Source organism: Pseudonaja textilis, chromosome 5 (assembly GCF_049901715.1).
Source record: "Pseudonaja textilis isolate UNSWEBS1 chromosome 5, rPseTex1.2, whole genome shotgun sequence".
Lineage (NCBI taxonomy): Eukaryota > Metazoa > Chordata > Lepidosauria > Squamata > Elapidae > Pseudonaja > Pseudonaja textilis.
In genome coordinates this window covers 76,163,003-76,184,118 of record NC_141994.1, presented here as the reverse complement: position 1 = coordinate 76,184,118, position 21,116 = coordinate 76,163,003, and the positions used below count along the sequence as shown (strand labels likewise).

Genomic DNA, 21,116 nt, shown 5'->3' with positions numbered 1-21,116 from the left:
GCTTCCGGAGTGTCACCACTAGGGAGGGCAGTTCCTCTTCGTCTCCCGTAGGTAGAGGGACAGCTTCCGGAGTGTCACCACTAGGGAGAGAGTCCTCTTCACCTTTAAAGGTCAACCTGAGTGGAAAGTCAGGTTGAGATCCGACTTTCCAACAGGCAGGCGCGGCTAATTTAACCTGAGACCAATGAACCCATGATTTAATCTCCGCTACCTTAACAGCAAGGGAGAACACATGACTACAGTATAGGGGCCCTTCCATTTGGGAGACAATGTTTCCGTCTCCAATCCTTAACCCAAACCTCCTGCCCTGGACGTATGTTGTGGGGGGAGGTTACCAAAACCTGAGGTTTACACGTTAACACATATTCCTGTAATTTATGGATAATTTCATTTAGGGCCTTGAGTTGTCTTAACCTAATAACATCAGATACATTTGTGGTGTCATGCATATCAAACCTAACCAAGTTAGGAACCCTGCCATACAATAATTCAAAAGGGGAGACCGAAATATCCCTGCGTGGTGCACAACGATCGCCACCAGAGCTAGGGTCAAGGCATCAGTTCATTTGAGATGTGTCTCCTGGCATATCTTTGCCAGCTTGTCCTTAATTGTTCGATTGATTCTTTCCACCCGCCCCCAAAGGGGGTGGAAACTACAGTGTAATTTCCATGTAATACCTAAAACTTTTGCTAGTTGTTGCGTTGCCTTGTAAATAAACTCCGGACCATTGTCCGAGGAGATCCGGAGGGTAACCCATACCTTGGTATTACAATATGAAGTAATGCTCGAGCAACCTCAGTGGCCTTCTTTGTGCGTGTAGGTACACATTCTGGCCAGCCCGTGTATGTGCAGACAATAACCAGCAGTGCATTGTAAGGGCCACAACGAGGCATGTCGGTAAAGTCAACCATCAAAGAGTCGAAGGGGTAACAGCCTCGGGTTGGTGGCCCATTGGTGGCTGCGGGCCTTGCCTGGGGTTATTGGCTGCACATATTTCACAACGGGCACATACATTGGCTGCTATGCTGTTAACTCTATCTATATACACCTCCCTCCTAAGCGCCTTTGTGAGGGCAGTCTTACCTAGGTGCAATTGCTTATGTAGCTGACGTACAACATCCCAGGCCAAATGAGCGGGAATATACACCCTCTTATCTGGTAAGACCCACCACTGACCTTCTTGGTGCGCCTCGAGTGCCTTTTAGCCGGTCCCTATCCTCCTCCGAGTAATGGGGTTGGGGTTGAGCATCGGGCACCCATATGGCAAGGTGCCTTTCAAGGGGGCAAAGTCTAGTAGGGCTGCTTCACGCGCAAATTTGTCAGCTCTCTCATTCCCCTCTGTATATCTGTCACCACCTTCTGGTGGCCCCGGCAGTGCATGCCTGCTACTTTGCTCGGAGCCCACACACTGTCCAATAAACGCAATATCTGGGGGCCGTATTTTATTTCTTTTCCCCTGCAGTTAGTAGTCCCCTCTCTTTATACAGAGCCCCATGGACCTGGACTGTGAGGAAAGCATATTTGGAATCTGTATATATTTACTGCCAGCCCCTGTGCCAGCTCTAGAGCCCGGGTGAGGGCATGTAGTTCAGCTAATTGGGCACTAGTTCCGGGAGGGAGTGGCTTTGCTTCCCAGACCTCATCCAGCGTGACCACCACATATCCCGCTTTTCTCACTCCCTCTTGTAAGTAGCTGGTGCCATCAGTAAACAGAGTATAATCTGGGGCAGGAAGGGGAACATCCTTCAGGTCAGGACGACTAGCATAAGTTTCTTCAATAGTCTGAACACAATTGTGCTCTACTGCTATTTCAGGCTCAGGTAATAATGTGGTGTGTATATATGCAATTGTTGACCAAAGGTTAGCTTATTTGCTTCCTGAGTCAAGATTGCTGTGCCAGCCACTGCTTTAAGGCAGGCTGGCCATCCCTTGGCTACATTATCTAGTTGCTTGAGAGATATGCTACCGGCCGGTGCCATGTTCCCATCATCTGGGTGAGGACGCCTATTGCAACGTTTCGCTTAGTGTCAACAAACAACTGAAATGGTTTCTCCAAATCCGGGAGACCTAAACTGGGAGCTTGAAGGAGGGCTTGTTTAAGGGATTGAAAACTAGCTTCTTCCTCTTTGCTCCAAAAGAGGGGGCCCTTTCTGCCCCTTTCGTAGCTTCATAGAGAGGTTTTGCAATTAGGCTAAAGTTGGGAATCTAGATGCGGCAGAAACCAGCCACGCCCAGAAACCCTCGTAATTCTCTCCTGTTAGTTGGAACAGGAAGTTGACATATGGCCTCCTTCCGCTCGTGGCCCAACGTCCTCTTCCCTTGCTCAATGTCATAACCCAGATACCTGACCTTTTGCTGAACTAACTGTGCTTTTTTTCTAGATGCTTTATAGCCTAAATCTTGCAGTAGTGAAAGTAAATCAGCTGTATTTTGCCAACACGCGTCCTCTGCATATCCTGTTACTAATAAATCATCCACATATTGTAAGACCACATCTGGGGCTGGTATATGTAAAGCCTCCAGATCCCTGGCCAAAGCAGCACCGAAAAGTGTAGGTGAATTCTTAAATCCTTGAGGCAGGTATATTGGTCCAGGTATAGTGCTGCTTCCTACCAGTGTTAGGGTTTTCCCACTCAAAAGCAAATAAATGCTGGCTTTTCTTGTGTATGGGGATGGTAAAGAAGGCGTCTTTCAAGTCTATAACAGAAAACCACTGAGCCTCCCGAGGATAAGTCCCAATATGACATAGGGATTGGGAACTACCGGATGGATAGTTATAGTAGCTAAATTTACAGGCCTCAAATCCTGAACAGGGCGAAACCGACCATCCCCTTTTGGAATTGGCAATATGGGGTATTCCAGGGCGATTCAGTAGGTACCAGGATATGATGTTCTAAATATAAGTCAATAATATCCTGGATAGCTTGCATAATGTGGCGAGGGTATGCCTCTGTCTGATTCTCACAGGCACTTTCAGAGGCACTTCCTCAATTAGAATGGGTGGATGGTGTGCTGCAAAACCAGGGGGGTTATCTTCCGCCCACAAATAGGGAACTTTAAACTGCCTCCAGACTTCCTTGTCAGCGCACCCAAATTCCCTCGCTACCATAAGCCTCCAGGATTCTTCCAAAGGTACAGACAAAGTTACTTTTCCGTACCCCAGGTTCATGGAACCATCCTCATTAAAGGATAATTGTGCCCTCATTTTACAGAGCAGATCCCTTCCTAATAATGGGACAGGGCAGTCAGGCATATAAACGAACTGGTGTGTTATAGCCTGCCCTTTTAAGGTGCATTCAAGGGGCTCCAGAAAGGGACGTTGTAAAGTTGTCCCTGTTGCTCCCTGAATATTAATAGTTTCACGGGATGCCTGCGCTAAGGGTTGGGTTAAAACTGATCGGGTAGCTCCGATATCCACTAAAAATGTAACTGTCTTGCCTCCCACATTCAGTCTGACCATAGGTTCAGGAGGCTGACTGAACCCGGTCGGCCTCAGTCCCATTCTTCTGCCTGGGCTAAGCCCACCAGAGGGGGTCCGCCCAACCCCGCCTGGTTTCTATCTGTCCTCTACCCCTCTGGGTCAGCCTTCTCTGACCATCTTCCACCACGAAACTGAGGCTTCGTGGGGGTCCTTCCCTATTTCTGGGTAGTTCACGTTCGGGACACTCACCTTCCAATGCCCATATTTCTTACATAAAGCACATTGGTTATGGCCGAGTTCCCATCTTCCCCTTTCTCCCGACTCTTGCCCCAGCCCCTCTGTGAGCCGGACCCCGCACCACGTGGATTTGACCGTCCCTCGTGGTGCCCACATCATGGCTGCTGCCATTAATTCAGCCTTTCATTGCATCTTCTGATCTTTTTTTCCTATCCTCCTCTTTATCCCTATTTGCAAAGACTTTTCGAGCTACCTCCATTAATTGGATTAATTGCCAACTGATCCACTTGTCTCAGGGGGGCTGTCAGGGAAGCCTGTTCTGTTTTTGCCCGAGTTCTGGCTGCGACCGGTTCGGTCATAGCAGATGTACTCGGCGCTGAAGTGGATGGGGTAGGGTCCACGGGCCTTTCCTTTGGGGTGGATGTTGAAGGCAGTGATCTATCCACCTGGACCGATCTATCCATTCCCTCTGACCTTGGGGGACTTTTTAGATATGGAGATAGTCGATCTAATCGTGCATAAAGTCTGCCACCCTCCCGATTCCTCCCCTCCGACCCTTCTTCAAAACCTCCCGGTGGTACATAAGGGGGGTTGGAACTTCCTCGGGACAACTAGGCAGCACTTGTACAGATTTCTGTAATTTGTTAAGGGTAACATGTCGTGATAGCAAGGCTTTACACCGCTGCATTTTAAGTCGTCAGAGCCAAGGGGGTGGATGATTCAATAAATCCAACCACACGTCTATATATGGACCCTGATCTGGGTAGCCTAACATTGGGTGAAAGACCCTACGATGTACCTGCACGGCAGTGGGAATATCAAGTGTACCCACTGGGGCCACCCAATCCCAAGGTTGGCCCATTCAATTTCACAAAATTTTCGCAATTTCTACCTATCCCATTTACGCCATAATCCTGAGACTGGTAAGCCTCCTTAAAATGTTTCATCATAACCTCCAGAGGGGTTACCTCTTTAGTTTGTCTACCACCCATAATCCTCGCACATAAACAGACAAGAGAGAGAGAGAGAGGAAATTGAAGAAGAGGGTAAGGGGTCCCACTTTCTTCAAACACAGCAGGGGATTTTTCACATAGACACCCACTCACACACGCCCGACCCAGGGAGCCGGATATTCACGGTCTCCGATGGGAACTGCGGACGCCACTCGCTTTCTACTGACCCACGGTGCTGGAGACTCACAGTCACCAATGGGAACTGCAGTAGGCTCTCTCTCTTTTCCAATCAGACTTGACAAGTCCACCCACTTTATCTGTTAAGAGAGGGTGATCAGTCCTCTCCTCCGTCCCTGCTTACAGGGAGGGATTATATTTCCCATCCAATACTTGCCTGCAGGCGTCTTCTCCTTTTTGTTTCTCACTGCTGGCCAGCCCCAGTCCTGTTCTTCTCTCACCTCTCACCAGTGGTTCGTGGGTTTGTCAATCGCCGACAGCAGCAGTCAGCCGTCTGGGGAAGTCCTCGGATTCAAAGGGTTCCGATGGCGCCTGGGATATTCCCTCCAACTCACCGATCCACTGACTGTCGGGATGGACCACCCAGAGGGCCTCAGGGCCCCTCCAGTCCCGGCGGAGTCTCGCCAGAAAATGTTGCAGCAGTCTCGGTTTCAACAGTTTGGGTCACGGTCACTTGGGCTGAGCGCCTGCAGCTTCCTGCCTGGATTGCCAGGAGGGGGGCCAGGAGCTCTCCCCCCCCCCGAGAGAGAGCTGGTACCGACTGTGGCCCAAGGGCTCCACTGGGCAGCAGCCGAATGGGTGGCTGTCTCCCTTGGCTCACCGCTTCCCAAGAAGGCCGGACTGCCTGGGACTCTCCTCCTGCACCCCCAAGAACCTTTCCGGGCAAGGGGGCAGCTTAATGCAGACGCCAGCGGGTGGGGGTGGCAAGGGGGGTGGTTCCCCCCCTCGCTTACCTGGGCTACTTGGTTGGGCCAATTGTGTCTGGAGGGAGCCTCCCCCGCAGCCCCAGGGTTGCCAGAGAGTCCCTGCGGGGTGTTGAAAGTAGGGCAGCCCTTCGGCCAGAAGGGAAGAGGAGGCTGAGGGTTAAATATATCCCAGGGCTGCTTATTTTTAGCCAGGCCCTGCAGTGTCGCCCGTAGGAGGTGAACAGGAGATGCCCTGGGCGAGCGAAGGAGCAGAGCCTTCCTGACAGGGGTGGGCAAAGACTGGCCAAGGAGGCTTCCGGGGCCTTTCCCAAGGGCTGCCAAGGGGCCCTGGGCCTCCGCCCGGGGTGCCTTTGGTCGGCTGCAGCCGAAAAGCCCAGCAAGGGCCGGTTGCGTTCTGAGGCTGCCGCTTCCGCTTCCCACCCTGAGCTCGCGCCTCGGCCCGGTTTACCCTCCGCAGCCCCAGGTTTAGGAGCCGGAAGTCTGCCCGTATCTCCGGTGGTGCCTGAAGGCAGAGATCGGGGGAGGCGTTAGCCGGGGCAGAGGCCCTGCCCCCCTTCTGAGGCCCCCACTGGCAGTTCTGCCCCCGTTGGAGCGCCGGCTGGGCCGCGGTGGCAACAGCCCAGGGATTCCTTTGCGGGATCCATCCCGAAGGAGGGACCAAGGAGAGGTGGGCTCTCCCGGCTCTGATCCCCATTGCAGGGGGCGGGGGTGGGAGAGGGCGGCCCCACCGGGCCCCACAGGGGGGGATTTGGAGGGGCCGGAAAGGCCAAGACAGAGTGCCGGCACTCCAGGGCCTTCCAAGACCTGCCCGGTGGGATCTCGTCTTCCTCGGGCCTCAGCGAGACAGTTGGGGCCCCTCTGAAGGACGAGACCCGGGGCAGCTCAGGAGAGGGTGGGGAGGCGCCCTGCCCCCCCAGCAAGGAGCGTGTAGGGGTGGCCCATTTCTGGCTGGGGCCCCTCCCCCGCGAAGGCACTCTGGGCGGCCTCCCCCTCCTCTGACCCCGAGGCTCTTAGGGCAGGCAGGGTGCTGATGGCTGGCCTCTCCTGTCCCCGAGCTCCCATGTGCCCAGCCCTGCCCTGCCCTGCCCTCCTGCAGCCACGGGGGGTGGGCGCCTGCTTTCGCCCTTCTTTCCCCAGGGCTGCCCTGGGGCTGTGGGTAGGGGGGCCCCTTGGGGAGGGAGGGGCCTGGGCGGCTGGTGATGGCTGCTCCTTTTGCCTGGTGGGGGGCCTCTCAAGGGAAGGGGGCGCTTTGGGGTCCGGCTCTCCGAGCGGCTATGAGGCTGACCTCTTCTTGGCAGTGCTGGGAAAGGGCTGGCTTGGGGGGCTTGGGTGGCCCAGAATCCCCCCCCCCAGCTCAGTCCCTGCTCTCTTCCTCTCCCAGGTGGTGCAGGTGCTCAACGCCGATGCCATTGTGGTGAAGCTGAATTCGGGGGACTACAAAACCATCCACCTCTCCAGCATCCGGTCCCCCAGACTGGAAGGGGAAGGCCCCCAGGTAGGGCCCACCTTTCGGGCAGGGCGGGGCCACGGGCTCAGCTGATTCAGGATGACCTAGGTTGAGCTGCCGCCCTCAGACTGGAGTTGCTGCACAGAGACCAGCCTGGCCTGTGCAGGTGGGTGGGGGATCCTGGTTTTAAGAGAGGAACGGCTGAGGGCCCCCGCATCTCTGTTGGGGCCCCTCTTCTGCGGCCCTCTCTGGCGTTCGCTTCCTTGGCTGAGAGCGCAGGAGGAGCGGGAGGGGATGCTTGGGGGGGCTTCAGCTTTGGGCTCCGGAGAGAGGTCGCTTTTCCGGGCCTGCTCCTTTCCTTCCTCTGGGCGCCCGGGCAGGCGGAGGAGGAGATGGCGCTGGGCGCCCTTGAGCTGCTCTTGAGTCCCAGGCTCTGCCCCACAGGCCCGGCAGGAGGGGCGGCCGGCCTCTGGACCGGCATCCGGTGGCAAAGGGGCGGCTGGAGCCGTTGGTGGGAGATTGGAGACCCGGCTTGCAACTGGGGCAGTTATAGAAAGGCTGGATAGAGATCCCCCCCCCGGTGGGTGGTGGTGGCAATGAGGGCTGCGGCTGGCGGGAGGGCTTGGGGAGCCGCTTTGGACACTTCCGGGACAGGCCCCCCCATGGGAGCAGCAGCAGCCCCGTTGCAGAAATTCCCAATTCTCCCCTCTGGAGCGCGGCTGTGCCGGGAGGACAGCTGGGCGGCCTGAGTGGGTCTCGGGGGTGGGGGGGCAGCCTGTTGGCAGCAGAGTCTCCGGCTGGAGATCCTGGGTGCCCGCATGCCCCTCTGGCCCAGGTTGGTGTGGGGCTGGCGCCTTTCCACGAAGGGTGGGTGCTCCCCTTTGCCCTCCTCCCTCGGTCTGGCCCCCAGGCACCTCTTCGCCTTTGCCGGGTGAGGCCCCCCCCCCAGGGGCACGGTCTGCTGGCTGTGGGGCTGGAGCAGCCTCCCAGAGTAGCTCCGCGGCAGCTGCCCCGGGCTTGTCCCCGGGGCCTGTGGGTGGGTGGGCAGGCTTCTCCCCCGGTGGGGGAAGTGACCGCTGGGGCAGCCTCGTCCAGCATCCCGAGGGGGAAGGAGAGGCAGCTGGCTCCTGACCCGATGGGGGGAGGGTGGGGGGCTGCGCTGGTCACCCAGCCGGCAGCCCAGGGGAGATGCCCCCTCCGGAGGGAGGCCGCTGCCTGCTTGGAAGAGGCGTCTTTGGTCTCCGCTCTGCCCCAGTGGCGGCGGCGGCTGCTCCTGCTGCTGCTTCCCAGCACTGCCACCCGCCAGTTAGGAAGGTATTTATGGGCACTTCTAAATCGGGAGCCTCTTCCAGCAGACAACCCCCCCCATCTGGGGAGGGGCTAGAAAGGGGGGCCTCTGGAGAGACTGGCAGGGGCCCAGGGCCACGGGGAAGAGCCTCTGGGGAGGGAGCAGAGAGCCGGAGGGAGGGAGGGAGGGCTGAGGGGCGGCTTTGAGAGCTTTGAGGTCGGAGGGGCTCGAGCCCTCCGGGAACCGCCCCATTTCACACAGAGAGCCCTGGGGGTGTCCATGGCGTCTCCCCCTCTTGGCTCCGTTCTCTTTCAGCCTTTGGGCAGGGAAGCCCCCCTGCGCCCTTCCCTCCTCCAGGTGCCCGGAGTCCCCCAGAGGACTGGAATTCCCCCCTGACTGCGCTGACCCCACCGAGGAGGCCCAGGGATCTGCTCTCTGGCCCGGGGAGGCTTTGTGGGGAGGGGCAGCCAGTCCCTCGAGGGGGAAAGCAGCCAGGAGCTTGCGGGGGGGGGGCTGGGGGCTGGGGAGGACTTCCCTCTTGTGAGTCAGGTGGGCAGGTGGCCGAGGAGCCCCTTAACCCAGGCGGCCCAAAGCTTTGGACTGCAGTGCGGCACGTCTGCTATTCCACGCAGGAGAGGGAAGTCACGGCTGCGTGTGCCGATCTCGGCCATAGAATAAATGACTCCCCTACGAGGCAGCCGGTGTGGCGTGTCCAGCCCCCCCACGCCCCCCCCGGACTCCTGGCTGCCCTTCAGTGCACGCGTGGAGGCGGAAACAACCCCCACCCCCACCCCCCGCCCAAAGTTGTCCCAACCTCTAGTGGGCATCCAGCTGCCTGGGTGGGACGCTCCCTGGAGAGGACGGGTCGCAGTCGGTAGGAAGGGGCGGAGGCTGCCACAGGAAGGGCCCCTTCCAAGTGCCCATGGGGGGGCCAGCAGCAGGCCCAGGGCGGGGCAGGGCAGGCAGCGGGGCTGGCCCTGGGGGCAGAACCTCTCTCTGGCCTGGATCCTCCTAGTTGACCTGTGCCTGGCCTGGGGGAGGAGGAGGAGGAGGAGGAGGAAGGGGGAATGGAAGATGGGTGTAGGGAGATGCATGCAGACTTGGGAGGGGGGGGGGCGTCTTCCAGGGGGGTCTGCTTGCCCCCAAGATTTGCTCTTTTTGGTAGGCAAGAGAAGGAATTTTATTTGGGTCCAAAAGTTCTGCTGATGTTTCTCGGCACCATGAAACTCTGAGACCCCCCCTCCCCCCCCCGGGGCTGTTTTCTTGATTGTGCTTCTCCTTTCTTGTTTTGGGGAGTTGGGATCTGGAGGCGTCTTTCTGCTGAAATGCGGTTGGCCCATTTGCACGAGGCCAGCAAGGGACCCGTTTTAGCCTCTGGGACTTTCCTGGAATGGATCTCACTTGTTCGCTTCGTTTATTTAAGCCGCAGACCCCTAGCGAAGAAGGAGAACAGCCTTACGTGGGGAGGCAGCGATAGTAAGGGAGGAATGGCGGGGGGCATGGGAGGAGGTCTGGACTTCCCCCCAGCACTGCAGCTGCCTCCGGGCAGGGACCGAGGGGCTGGAAGGGGGCCGCGGCTGGGGCAAGGGAAAGGGGCGGCTCAGCCCGCTGTAGAGGAGGGAGGACCAGGCACCTTCTGGCTGCTTCTGAGGTGTCCCCCCCCCCCCCGCTTGGCTCATCACGGCCCCCGGGTGCCTTTCTGGTGCCTTGGATTGTTCTGGCGTCTGGGTGTGCCCCCCCCGCCCCCCCCCGAAGCCTCCGGTGACCTGCCTCGGCTCCTGTCTTCCCCCACCAGCTCCTGACTCCGGAGATTTGTGTATTTGTGTATTTGTGCCACAAGCAAGGCAGAAAGGCTACAACCACGTTGTAAACAAGGCCACAGGAACAGCGACACGCCTTTGGTTCCTGTAGTAGACCAGAGAGCATGAAAATTTAAAGCTGAGCATCTCAGTTTAATGATCCAGATAATTTTTTCCTGTTACCTTGTTTGAGTGCGAGAGGCACTTTGCCATAAAAATGCAAGCGGCAACTTCCCAGCCAGCGCTTCCCCCTCCCCCACCCCTGTGCCTGAGGCAGAACCACAAATGGCCCTCTGCCTCTGTCCCCCACCCCCACCCCCCCGGGAGAAAAAAGGGCCCCGGGGGGGCGTGCCGCACCCCCTGCTGTGCTCCGATCTGAGCCTAGTGGGCCTCCCTGCACTCACCCGGGAGCCACAACGGGGCTCCTGGACGGGGCGGGGAGGGGCGGTGCCAGCCAGCACTTCAAGAACTGGTGCGGACCACTTGAATCCCACCCACCACTGGGCTTGTTTCTTCTGGCAGGGCAGGTTCCTGGGGCTGCGGCCGAGGGTCTTTCTAAGGAGCCCATCCTGGCCCCCTCCCTGGTTCTGTAGCCAGCCGGAGGGCACTTTTGTGACTCCAGGGAGAGGCTGAGAGAGGGTGGGCGCCAGGGCTTACCGGGTCCTTTCCAGATTGTTTCCCCTGTTAAATAACCGGCAGAACTGGGCGGTTCTGTTTCACGTGGTTGTGGCTGCTGCCGAGGATCGCTGTGTGAGATGGAGGGCCATAGCAGATCTTCCTCTTTCTAAATCTTCAGAAAGTGCAAGCAAGATACGCTGTTACTTATGGTTGGGAACTGGAGGGCCAAATTTGGAAATTTTAAGGAGGAAAATATAGTTGGGCCACACAGGCTAGGAAGCAGAAGTAAAGCAGGAGGAAGCCTTGTGGTTTCGGGCAGTTCCGTGACTTCTTTGTTGCTAGCACAAGCCTCCCAGCAGCCCCACGGCCTCTGCTGCTGCTGCTGCTGCTGCCGCCTGCCTGAACCCCTTCAGATGGGTCCCAGGGAAATCGGATTGACAGCCGAGTTCTCATAGCGAAGACGTGGCTAGAGGCTGCCTGTGGGAAAGGCCCCCAACTGCTCATCTCCAGGCTGCGTCCGAGTCAAGCCGAGGTGGAAGGGAACACAGCCGCTGGCTCCACCGGGTGAACTCGGCCGCACAGCCGCGGGTTGGAGGAAGCGCCTGGGAGTCGCTTGGAAGCCCTGAACCTCAGGGGCAGAGAACTGGGGGGAATGTGAGGAGAGACGGCCAGCCGTGTGTCCGTGGAACAAGCTGTGGAATTGGGCTGAGGAGGGAGGCCAAAGCCGGGGAAGTCTCCAGGTTGATGGTCGGTCGGCCATTAAGTCCCGGCGGGCTCTCAGCCCCCCAAGAGAGCGATCGGCTCCAGGAGGATCTGTCCCCAGCCTCAGGACTTCTGGGGGTACATCGACAGCTGAGCCCATTGGGCTGCCCGCCGGCTCCTCCCTTCCGCCTTCCGCAGAGAGCTGGCTTTCCCCAACACACGTCTGAAGGAGGATCGTTTGTGCTGTGAGTGACTGAGAACTCGGGGTTCATTTTCCGGGCCGTCTACAGTCTACTCTGGGTCCAACACGAAGTTCAGGGGCATCAACACTTCTTCAGAGCCCAACTGCTTTTCCTCCCGGAGCGCCATTCGTAAGAAGGCTTGCAATACTCTGACCTTTGTGGGCGCAGGCGCATCGTGGCGCCTGAAGCTCTTTCGCAAGGCCTTTGGGGCTGCTCTGCCAGGGGGTTGGTCTGTGGCGCGTTTCTTGGCTGCTGATTATTTTTAAGGCTTAATCCTAGGAAGGCAGAAACTACGAGGCACTTTGATTGTCTGCGTTGCCCGTCCTAAGGCTGATGGCCTGTTGTGGTTAGTTTGGTCTTCCTTTTATTTTAATCCCATTTTTCTCACTGACTGAGCCTTGACTTCTGTTCCTGGAACTGGCAGGTCCTTTGCCTGTCCGGCCCTCAGCTCAGCGCAGGGCGTCAGCCTCTCCTCCTCCAGTTTTAAAACCTCCCGTGCTCATCTTCTTTTAATCCTGCTTCCCTTTGCATGTCTTCCGCAGCTAGGTTGGATAAATAAGGGGAGTCCGTGTTATGGTGTCTCACTGGAGTCAGGCTGTTTCAGCCCTTGCCAGCCCAGGGATGGCCTCCCTTTAGAGAGAGGAGAGCCTGTGTCAGTCTGCTCTGGGCCAGCCTAGCCGCCCGAGGCAACGTGGAGGAGGCAGCCTCTGTGAAGCCACTGGCTGGCTTGAAGGGCAGACGGGCAGCTGAGTTGGGAGGCTGGACCGAAGCACGCCTGTCCTCCCCTCAGTGGAGCAAGAGGCTCCTTGACCCGCCGGGATGCTGGCTCCCGACGTCCTCCTCTTCCTCGGAGAATGCAGGGCAGGGGTGCGAAACGGGGATCCCCTCCCTGAACCTGCCAGGGTCCACTGCCATTTTCTTTGGGAACAGATATCTCTCCTCTGCCAATTGGCGAGGCCACCATTTAGGCTTGGGGGCTCTGTGAGGACTTGCTGGTTCCTTGGCCCTTCGCAGAGCAGAGGAGAAGCTGGCTGAAGGGCTGGCGGGCTCAGATCCTCCTTCTCCCAGTTGGGTCCTTCTGGAGTACGGTTTTCATGCCGGCCATTTTGTGTGTCCGTTTAATTGTCCTGCGCCCCCTGGTCCTTGCCTGGACAGACGACTAAGGAGTCTGTCACGGGACGCTTTGTCAAATGCCTTGCTGGAGTGAAGAGAGCATCCCCCCCCCCATCCACTCTGGAAATTGCCCGATCCAGAGGCGAGATAAGGTGAGTGTGGCAGCCTGGAGCGGGTCCGAGGCCCACTGAGCCATTGTTGCCCTGTTTCCAAGGTGCCCACCGGCCAGGCTCTGTATTTCCTGGTTGGAATCTTTCGGGTATCCCCTTTTCCTCTTCTGTGAAGGAAGGCGAGCGCTTCTTCGGCCAGGTTTCTGCAGTTCTCATCAATGAGGCGCATCGGCTCAGCTGGCTTCCTCGTGGCCTCTGCGTAGCGTCCCCTTCCGCCGGCTTCAGAAGACCTACCCTGCCCAGTAGAAAAGGAGAGTGCTGTTGTGGGAACCCAGGCAGGAGCCGAGGGACCTGCCTCCTCTTGATCGCAGGCGGCCTTTTGATTTCTTCCTTGAGCAGCTGTTTGTGTTGAATCTACACACGGACGCCCTGCTTTCCCTCTGAGCACCACTCACAAACTCTTCCTCAGCTTCGACCTTCCTGGCGCAGCCTCCGTCTTTCCATCCGGCTGCGCTCGGCTTTCAGATCTCCACCTAGCTGTCTGTTGTCTACCCACACTGGCTGCTTCCGCAGGCCTCGGTTCCCTCCTTGGGAGGTGTTTGCAGTTGTGCTGTTAGTGGCTCCCTTCTCAGAAACGCCCCTCCGCCTTGGGAGCCTCCTCTTGTTGGCTCCTCTTGCCATGGAGTGCGGCTGCCAGGGGCTTTTCTGAAGGTGGTGGGGGGGGGATGGATCCGCTCCCCCCTCGTAAGCGAGGTCTGGGGTGTTCCGTGCCGACTTTCCAGCCCTGCGGTTGCTGCTTCGTCCCCCTGGCCGCTTCCTGCGGATGAATTAACAGCTCCTCAGCATGGTGAGGAGAGCTGCCTGGGCGGTGAGGCCGAGGCCCGCCTTACTGTAGCCTTCAGGTCCTTCATCAGGACCAGGCAGGAGCTGCGTTGGGCAGGACTCCTGGGGTCCCAAGGGGCCCCGTGAAAGGTCTGCAGGGGGCTCTGGGAAGGCTCCCCTGGCTGCCTCTTCTGGGCAGGAGATCTAGCAACGGCTTTGCTTTAATTAGTTTCCCCCCCCCCCTTATAGCAATGAGACTGGAGGAGGGGGCTCGGCGGGTGGTGGTGATCCAAGTTGCTACTGGTTGCAGGAGCCCTGAGTGCATCTCGGAGTGAGTGAGGGGTTCTGGGGAAGGCCCTCTGGGCTCCTTGGCAGCCTCTGAGCTCCCAAGAAGAGCGGACTCTTCGGCCCGGACCTCCCCCCTTGCAGTTTCCCCCTTTGGTCTTAGCCTCCCGCTCTGCGGTGCCAGAGGATCATTCCGCTCCTTCGGATGACTGAAGGCTGCCACCACGTCTCCCCTTCGCATCTTTCGGTAGCCGCTGTCTTTAACTGTCCTCCGTGGCCAGAGGGGGGGCCCTCTGAACTTGCTCCAGGCTGCCCTCTCTTGCTCGTGCAGAGCGTCCCGAACGAGGCCTGGAGGAGGAGGAGGAGGAGGAGGCAGCACCCCCTTCCCATGATCCGGGCACCACCTCATGCTCCCCAGGAGGGTCTCTTCAGCCCCTGCATCCCACACTGGCTGAGGTTTATTTCCAAGGCATGTCTAATAGTAATAATCAGAATAGAGCTGGAAGGGACCTTAGAGGTCGTCTAGTCCGACCCCCTGCTCAGGCAGGAGACCCTCTACCATTTCAGACACAGGTGGCTGTCCAGTCTTTTCTTCAAAACCTCCTGCGTGGGGAGCACCCACAGCTTCTGCAGGCAAGCTGATCCCACTGGCCAATTGCCCTCACTATTGGGAAATTTCTCCTTAATTCCAGGGTGCTTCTCTCCTTGGTAAGTTTCCACCTGTTGCTTGTTGTCTTTTTCTGTTGGTTTAGAAAATAATTTGACCCCTCTTCTTTGTGGCAGCTCTTCAAATGCCACAATATTGCTGTCATGTCACCCCAATCCTTCTTTTCTCTAGACTAGCCATACCTAATTCTTGCAACGGTTCTTCATACGTTTTTGCATCCAGGCCTTTAATCATCAGAGCTGTTCTTCTTTGCGCTTGTTTTTCAAAGTCTCAACATCCGTTTTGTAATGTGGTGACCAAACTGGACTGGAGGATCCCAGGTGAGGCCTTACTAAGGACGTATCAAGCGGTACTAAGACTTCAGGTGATTTTGATTCTGTGCCTCTGTTTACACAACCGAGGATTGGCTTGGCTTTTGGGGGGCTGCTGAGGCCCACGACTGGCTCATGTTTAAGCGATCCTCCACTAGGACTCCAAGGCCCCTCTCACCGTTGACGTTTTTGAGCCAGATTTCGCCTCATCTTCATTTGTCCCTTTGGTTTTTCCTGCCCAGGGGTCAAACCTTGTTTTTCTCCACGTTGAAGGTCCTATTGTTGGATAGGGCCCATCATTCAAGTCTGTCCAGATCTCGCTGGATCCTGAGCTTGTCTCCTTGGGTCGTGTTGGCTATTCCTGCCAGCTTAGGGTCATCTGCAGATGCGATGAGCCCCCCTTCTATCCCCTCACCTGAGTCATTGATGGAGACATGTTGAAGAGTCCTGGGCCTGAGACGGAACCTTGTAGTCCCATCTGGTGGTGATGCTGTCTATCCCACGTTTTTCTAGTTTGCCAAGGAGAAGGTTGTGGTCTACTTTATCGAATGCCTTGCGGAAGTCTTTGATTCTCGGACAACAGCTTTATTCAGATACGTGACCATCCCATCGTGTCTCCTCAGCTGCAGGGTGGCCACCCCAAAGGCCGGCCTGCAGGAAACCTTCAGGTGTGTCCAGGTTCCTGAAGCCCTCTGGCTGATAAGGCAACCTGAGGGTTTTCTGAGGCCCATTAATAGATAATGTACCATGACGTATACTTACTGAACGCATTAGGGCAGCGTCTGCTGCCTTTAGTGGAAAAAGGGATGCGCAGCCCTGGGATAATCACTTCTCTTCACTGGGTCAGTCAGTGAGGGGCCAGTCGGGCGTCATTGTTGAGGCTTGCCCCGTGTAAAAAGCTCCGTGCTACGCAGAGTCTGCTGTGGGAGACAGGTTGGTGGTCAGCATGCTGAGGTCAGGGCTGAGGGGGGGGAGGTCAGGTGCAGAGGGAGAAAATGCCCCAGACTTCCTGCCCCCAAGCCCCGCCTGGACAGTGGGACGCGGTCTGGGGGCTCTCTTGCAGGGGCGGAGGCCTGGCTTGGAGGGTCCCCTCGTAGAAGGCAGGGAAGGAACGGGGCCAAGGAAGGGGGCGCTGCCACCAAGGAGCACCTGGCCGATCCGGAGGAAAGCGGGACTTCACGGGGCTGATGAGAAAGGGGAAGGAAACGCCCGGCGGCCTGGCCGGAAGGGGAGTCTCGGCCTCAGCCCAGCTGTGAAGAGGAAGGGGAGGAAGACGCTTTGGGCAGCCTCGGGACCTGGCAGGTTGCAGCCATCAGCGGAGCAACGGCTTCTCGGCAGGATTGGCAAATTGGGCGGAAGAATGTCAGGAGATCCATCCAAGAGCCGAAGCGGGAAGGAATGTAGGTCACTCGGTCCCAGAATGGCTGAGGCAGAAGGAATTGGCCACCCGGCTCTTTCTCCAGGGGCTTCCGGTGGAAGGAATTCAGGCCTCCTGCTCGTCTCCGGGCTGAGAAGCCGCCACGTGTGGGATGATGTGGGGATGCTCACGCCGGGACCAGGTCAGCGCATCGTCTCCCCTTCCTGGAAGGGATCCACCTGCTGTGGTTGCTCTTGAAGGACCCTCCTGTGGAGAAAGCCCCCTTGGATGGCTGGGCCTGCTCTGAAGCAGCAGAAGCGGCTGCACTGGTGGCACTTTGGGTGCTCTGGTGGCGGGGAGTGTGCAACGTGGCCGGCCTCGTCCGGCCCCTGAACAATGGAGGAGGCGGTTCCTGCATTTTCGTCCCTTTCCTGTCAGAGGGGGAAAGGACCTGCTCTCACTGTGGACATCGACATGGAAAAAGGCCTTCGTGGAACTATAACCTGAGAGGCAGGTCTTTGCAATTCCCCTATTTTATTGGAAATCCATTTTACAGCAGCTTCAGGAAGCAATAAAGTCGTCTGTTTATATTCTGAGAACTGTAGTTCCTCTCCCTTCAGTGCCCGTGCTTTGCTGCTCGTCCCACCTGAGAAGCCCCCTCTCTCGGCCCTGCTAGGTAGGCCAGGAAAGCTAGGAGTGCAGTAAAAGAACCGGACGAGAGAACACCCGATGTGGTGCTGCACCTCCTCCCCTCCTTAGCGCCCCCGTGGGGTAGAGCGGCGCCTGCCTGAGCCACCGCCAAGCGTTACCGCGTTTCTCTGCGCTGAAGAAATGCTCGGGCCCCTCTTGTTGGTCTCCCTTAAGGAAGGCCTTGCCCTCCCTTGCCCTCTGCGCCCTCCTCTTCCTCCTCCTCTGGCATCCTGTCGGGGCACCAAGGGGAAGGTCGCATCCTGCTGAAACGGGCAGTGGGAGGGGGTGCCCCCTGCAGAGCCACCTGAAGGTGGGCGGCTGGGTGGGCTCCTTCAGTAGGGCTGGACGGTCCTGGGCTGGGCTCCGGTTCTGGGGCGAGGAAGGTGTGGAACAGGCGTCGGACGGATGGCTAGTTGCTCTTCCTCCTCGGTTCTACCTTTGGGGAGCGGATGCTCTGGGGTGGAGGGACGGAGAAAAGGGGGAATGGCCAGCCGCAGCACGGCTTGAGAGTTGTGAGAACGGAAGGCTGCCCCGCTTCTAATGTGTCGTGTGTCCCGTTCCCCCCCCACCCCATGAATAACACCCGGGGAAAGAGGCCAGGACGACGAGGCCAGGCCGGCTGTGGGGCCTCCGCCCTGCAACGGAAATGTGTTCCTGACAGGAACTGGGCAGGAGGAACGACTCCTGCGGTGGGGTGCAGGGCCTGGACCTGGGCCCCGAGGAGAGGGGGCACGTGAGGCAGTGGGAGGGGGGGGTCCAGGACTAGCATTACCCGTTGTATCAAAGAAAGGGTGGAATGGAATCATTAAAAGAAGGGTGCAAAAAGAGGGACAAAATGAAATCTGAATGATAAACATTGGGACAATTGTGTTTATTTTAAATAATTGAATTGACAAGTTGGCTGTGGAGAGTTGGCTGATGCAAGTCCCATGCCGGTGGCTAAAGCCCCCCCATTGATAGACTCTGGGGGGGGGGGGGAGAACTTTTTGGGAGCCCCTGAGCCCCCCACCCCCTTTCCCCACTGGCCAGCCCTGCCGTCAGTCTGGGAGTAAGAGCCTCCGCTTTATCCCTCGTTCCTGCCTTGGGAGGCAGAAGTCCCCCGGTGTCCCCTCCCCACTGAAGAGCAGAGAGACCAAAGGAGCGGATAGAGGGGAGGGGAGCCCGTCACTAAGGGCAGCGTGGATGTTTCCTTCCGATCTCCCGGCTGACTAGGGAGACAGGGGGCGTCGGGGGTGGGAAGGCAGCCGAGGGTTGACCCGGAAGGCCAGCCATCCCATTATTAGCTGATCTTCGAGAGGGCACCAACCAAGTCAAAGGCCCAGTCGGTCCCGCTTGACCTCCAGGGCTGGAGGCGTCCCTGTCACCCTCGGCTCCAGGTTTGGGGCAGCTCCAGCTGTGAAGTCCCTGGGGGGTTGCCCCCCCCCCCAAACGTGACCAGCTGATCTTGGCTTGATGCTTCGGGATTATCTAGCCCGGCGGTTCCCAAACTTTTTCGGTCCACCGCCCCCTTGGTGCTACAAACTCATCCTCAGTGCCCCCCACCCAGGGGTGGGATTCAAATTTCTGTGGGCGTGGCCTAATTTGAGGGTTTGGCTTGCTGGCCACGTGACTGGCTGGGTGTGGCTTGGTGGTCCCATGACCGGGTAGGTTTGATTTGGTGGTCATGTGACTGGGTGGGCATGGCTAGGTGACTGGAAAACCAACTATAAGTGGTCCTCAATGGCCGGTTGCTTAGCAAGTGTTCTAATTTATGACTGGCCTCCCCAGAGCTACTTGACCTGTTTTGGGAGTTTTGACAGCCATGCACACACACACACACACACACACACACACACACACACACACACAGACACACACACACACTCCCTTCTAACCCTGCTAGAGTAGGTCATTGGACTAGAATCGCTAAAGCATCTCTGATTAGATTCTAGCAGTGAATAGAATCTAATCGGAGATGCTTTGCCGATTGTTGTCTTTTTTCTATGTCTTTATTTTATGTTGTTGAATTGACGCGTGTCCCTTCTTGTGCACAGCCCGGAAGCTTTTGTGATCCTTTGCAGCAAAAATTACCGACCTCTGGCTTTGCTCTACTTTTCAAACGTGACGCCACTGCCGCGTTCTAGGTGCCGGCCCCGCAGGTCCACCCCATTGAGCCCGCTGCACCGGAGGGGCCTGCCCAAGCCAGTCAAGTCAATGGGGTGAGCCTGAGAGAGGGAAAGAGAGAGAGAGAGAGAGAGAGAGAGAGAGAGAGAAGAAGAAAAGAAAGGGAAAAGGGAAAGAAAGAAAACGGGACAGACAAAGAAAGAGGGGGGATGGAAGGAAGGGACAGAAAGAAAAACAAATAAAGGAGGAAGGAGGGAGGGAGGAGAAAGATAACGAGATACCTATTCTAGTCCAATGACCGGCTCCAGCAGGGTTAGAAGGGAGTTTGTGTGGGTGTGGGTGTGGGTGTGTGTTCTCCTTGTAGTTTACCAGTACATTTTGGTTTTGCCGCCTTCAGAATTGGCACTGCAATACATTGGGGAAAACTAATTTTTTAGGGTGGAGATCTGGTCCGATGGATCCTGTTTAAAGCCTCAACAAAATGTGAGAGCTTCCTGATAGTCTTGGCCCTGTTTCATCCACAAAACCTTTAATAAGAAGCCAAAGATGTTTCTTTCTCTCTCCCTCCCTCCCTCTCCCTCCCTCCCTCTTCCTCCCTCCCCCTCCCTCCCCCTCCCCCTCCTCCCAAACTGGTTTTGCTCCACTTTCCCAATGTGCCTGCGGAGCCGGCGCTCCGAACATGGAGGGAGGGAGGGAGGGAGGGAGGGAGAGACAGGTAGATGGGTAGATAGGCAGGCAGGCAGACCTTTTGGATGAATGTATGGATAGATAGGTGAGTAGGTAGGCAGGCAGGGAAACAGGCAGGAAGGCAGACAGACAGCTTTTGGATGGATGTATAGGTAGGTAGGAAGGTAGGTAGATCTATGTTGGTAAATAGATAGGCAGGTAGGCAGGCAGGCAGACTGAAAGGCAGGCAGGCAGGCAGGCAGGCAGACCTTTTGGATGGATGGACAGACAGACAGACAGACAGACTGCGACAGCGGCGGCACTTGGGAAAGTGGAGCAAAGCCAGAGTGGCTGTACTCTACTTTCCCAACGTGCTGCCGCTGCTGCGTTCAACTCGCCGGCTCCACAGGCTCACCCCATGGAGCCCCTTGCCCCACTCCAGTGCAACAGTCAGTGGGGTGAGCCTGAGGTCCCGGTGCCTCGAACGCCCCCCCTGCTGCCTCTTAGCGCCCCCCTGCCAGCCCCCTTGCCTCTTAGTGCCCCCCAGGGCATCCCATCACCCCCCAGGGGGCGGTACCGCCCTCTTTGGGAACCACTGATCTAGACCCAGGAATGGGGGGGCAGTAAGGGTGCGTGGTGGTGCTCAGCAGTTGGCAGTTCAGAGGGCCACTTTTCCTTTTGGTGCTGTGCCTGGGTTAGGGTCTGCAAACACCTCTCCCCCGGAGGTCTTGCCCCATCCAGTGATGTCAGGGTGAGTGGCCTGCTCTGGGCCCCATCAGTTAAGCATCGTCAGCTGGAGCCGCTTGGGGCTGGCTCCTGCCCCATGGACTAAGGCCCCCTCGAAGGCCCTGCCGCTCAGGTCCTTCTGGCCTCTGGGGAGCGGCAGGGGTCCCCATGGGCCCAGAGGGGGCCCTGGGTGCCGATCAGCTACCTTGGCTTGCTTTTCATTTTCATTTTAAAAGTCCCCAGAGGTGAGAAAGGGCTCCCAAAGGATCTGGCTGTTTCCGGAAAGCACCTGACGGGGAGAGGGCAGCTGGCAGTTGGGGCGGGAGTCTCCGTTGCTGTGGGAGCGGCCATAATCCGCAACCTGCAATCCCATGGCTGCATTGCTTAGCGGTAGCGGTGCTGGCCATCCCATTGCCGCCTTTAATGTGCCCCATGTAGTGGGCATGAATGCAGCCAGGGAAGGGTGCTGACGCTGCGTCCTGGGCAGTGGGTGGGCAGGCGCTGCAGGGGCCACAGAGCCCAGGGAGCTGGGCAGGGGCTGTGGGCGGGCACTCCAGCCTGCCAGGCCCTCATACTGCCCGGGGGCTCCTCCCCCCCATTCAGCTTCAGGCTCC

The 21,116-nt window shown here is 57.7% G+C and overlaps 1 protein-coding gene across 1 annotated transcript in view; it reads left to right on the top strand.

Annotated features, from left to right (window-relative positions):
- The window catches only part of SND1 (staphylococcal nuclease and tudor domain containing 1), an 86,539-nt gene that overhangs the window by 10,907 nt on the left and 54,516 nt on the right, over window positions 1–21,116 (top strand). Inside the window, exon 10 of the mRNA XM_087935456.1 lies at window positions 6,938–7,051. Within this exon, the coding sequence (XP_087791582.1) occupies window positions 6,938–7,051 (114 nt within the window). The remainder of the gene's footprint in view (window positions 1–6,937; window positions 7,052–21,116) is intronic.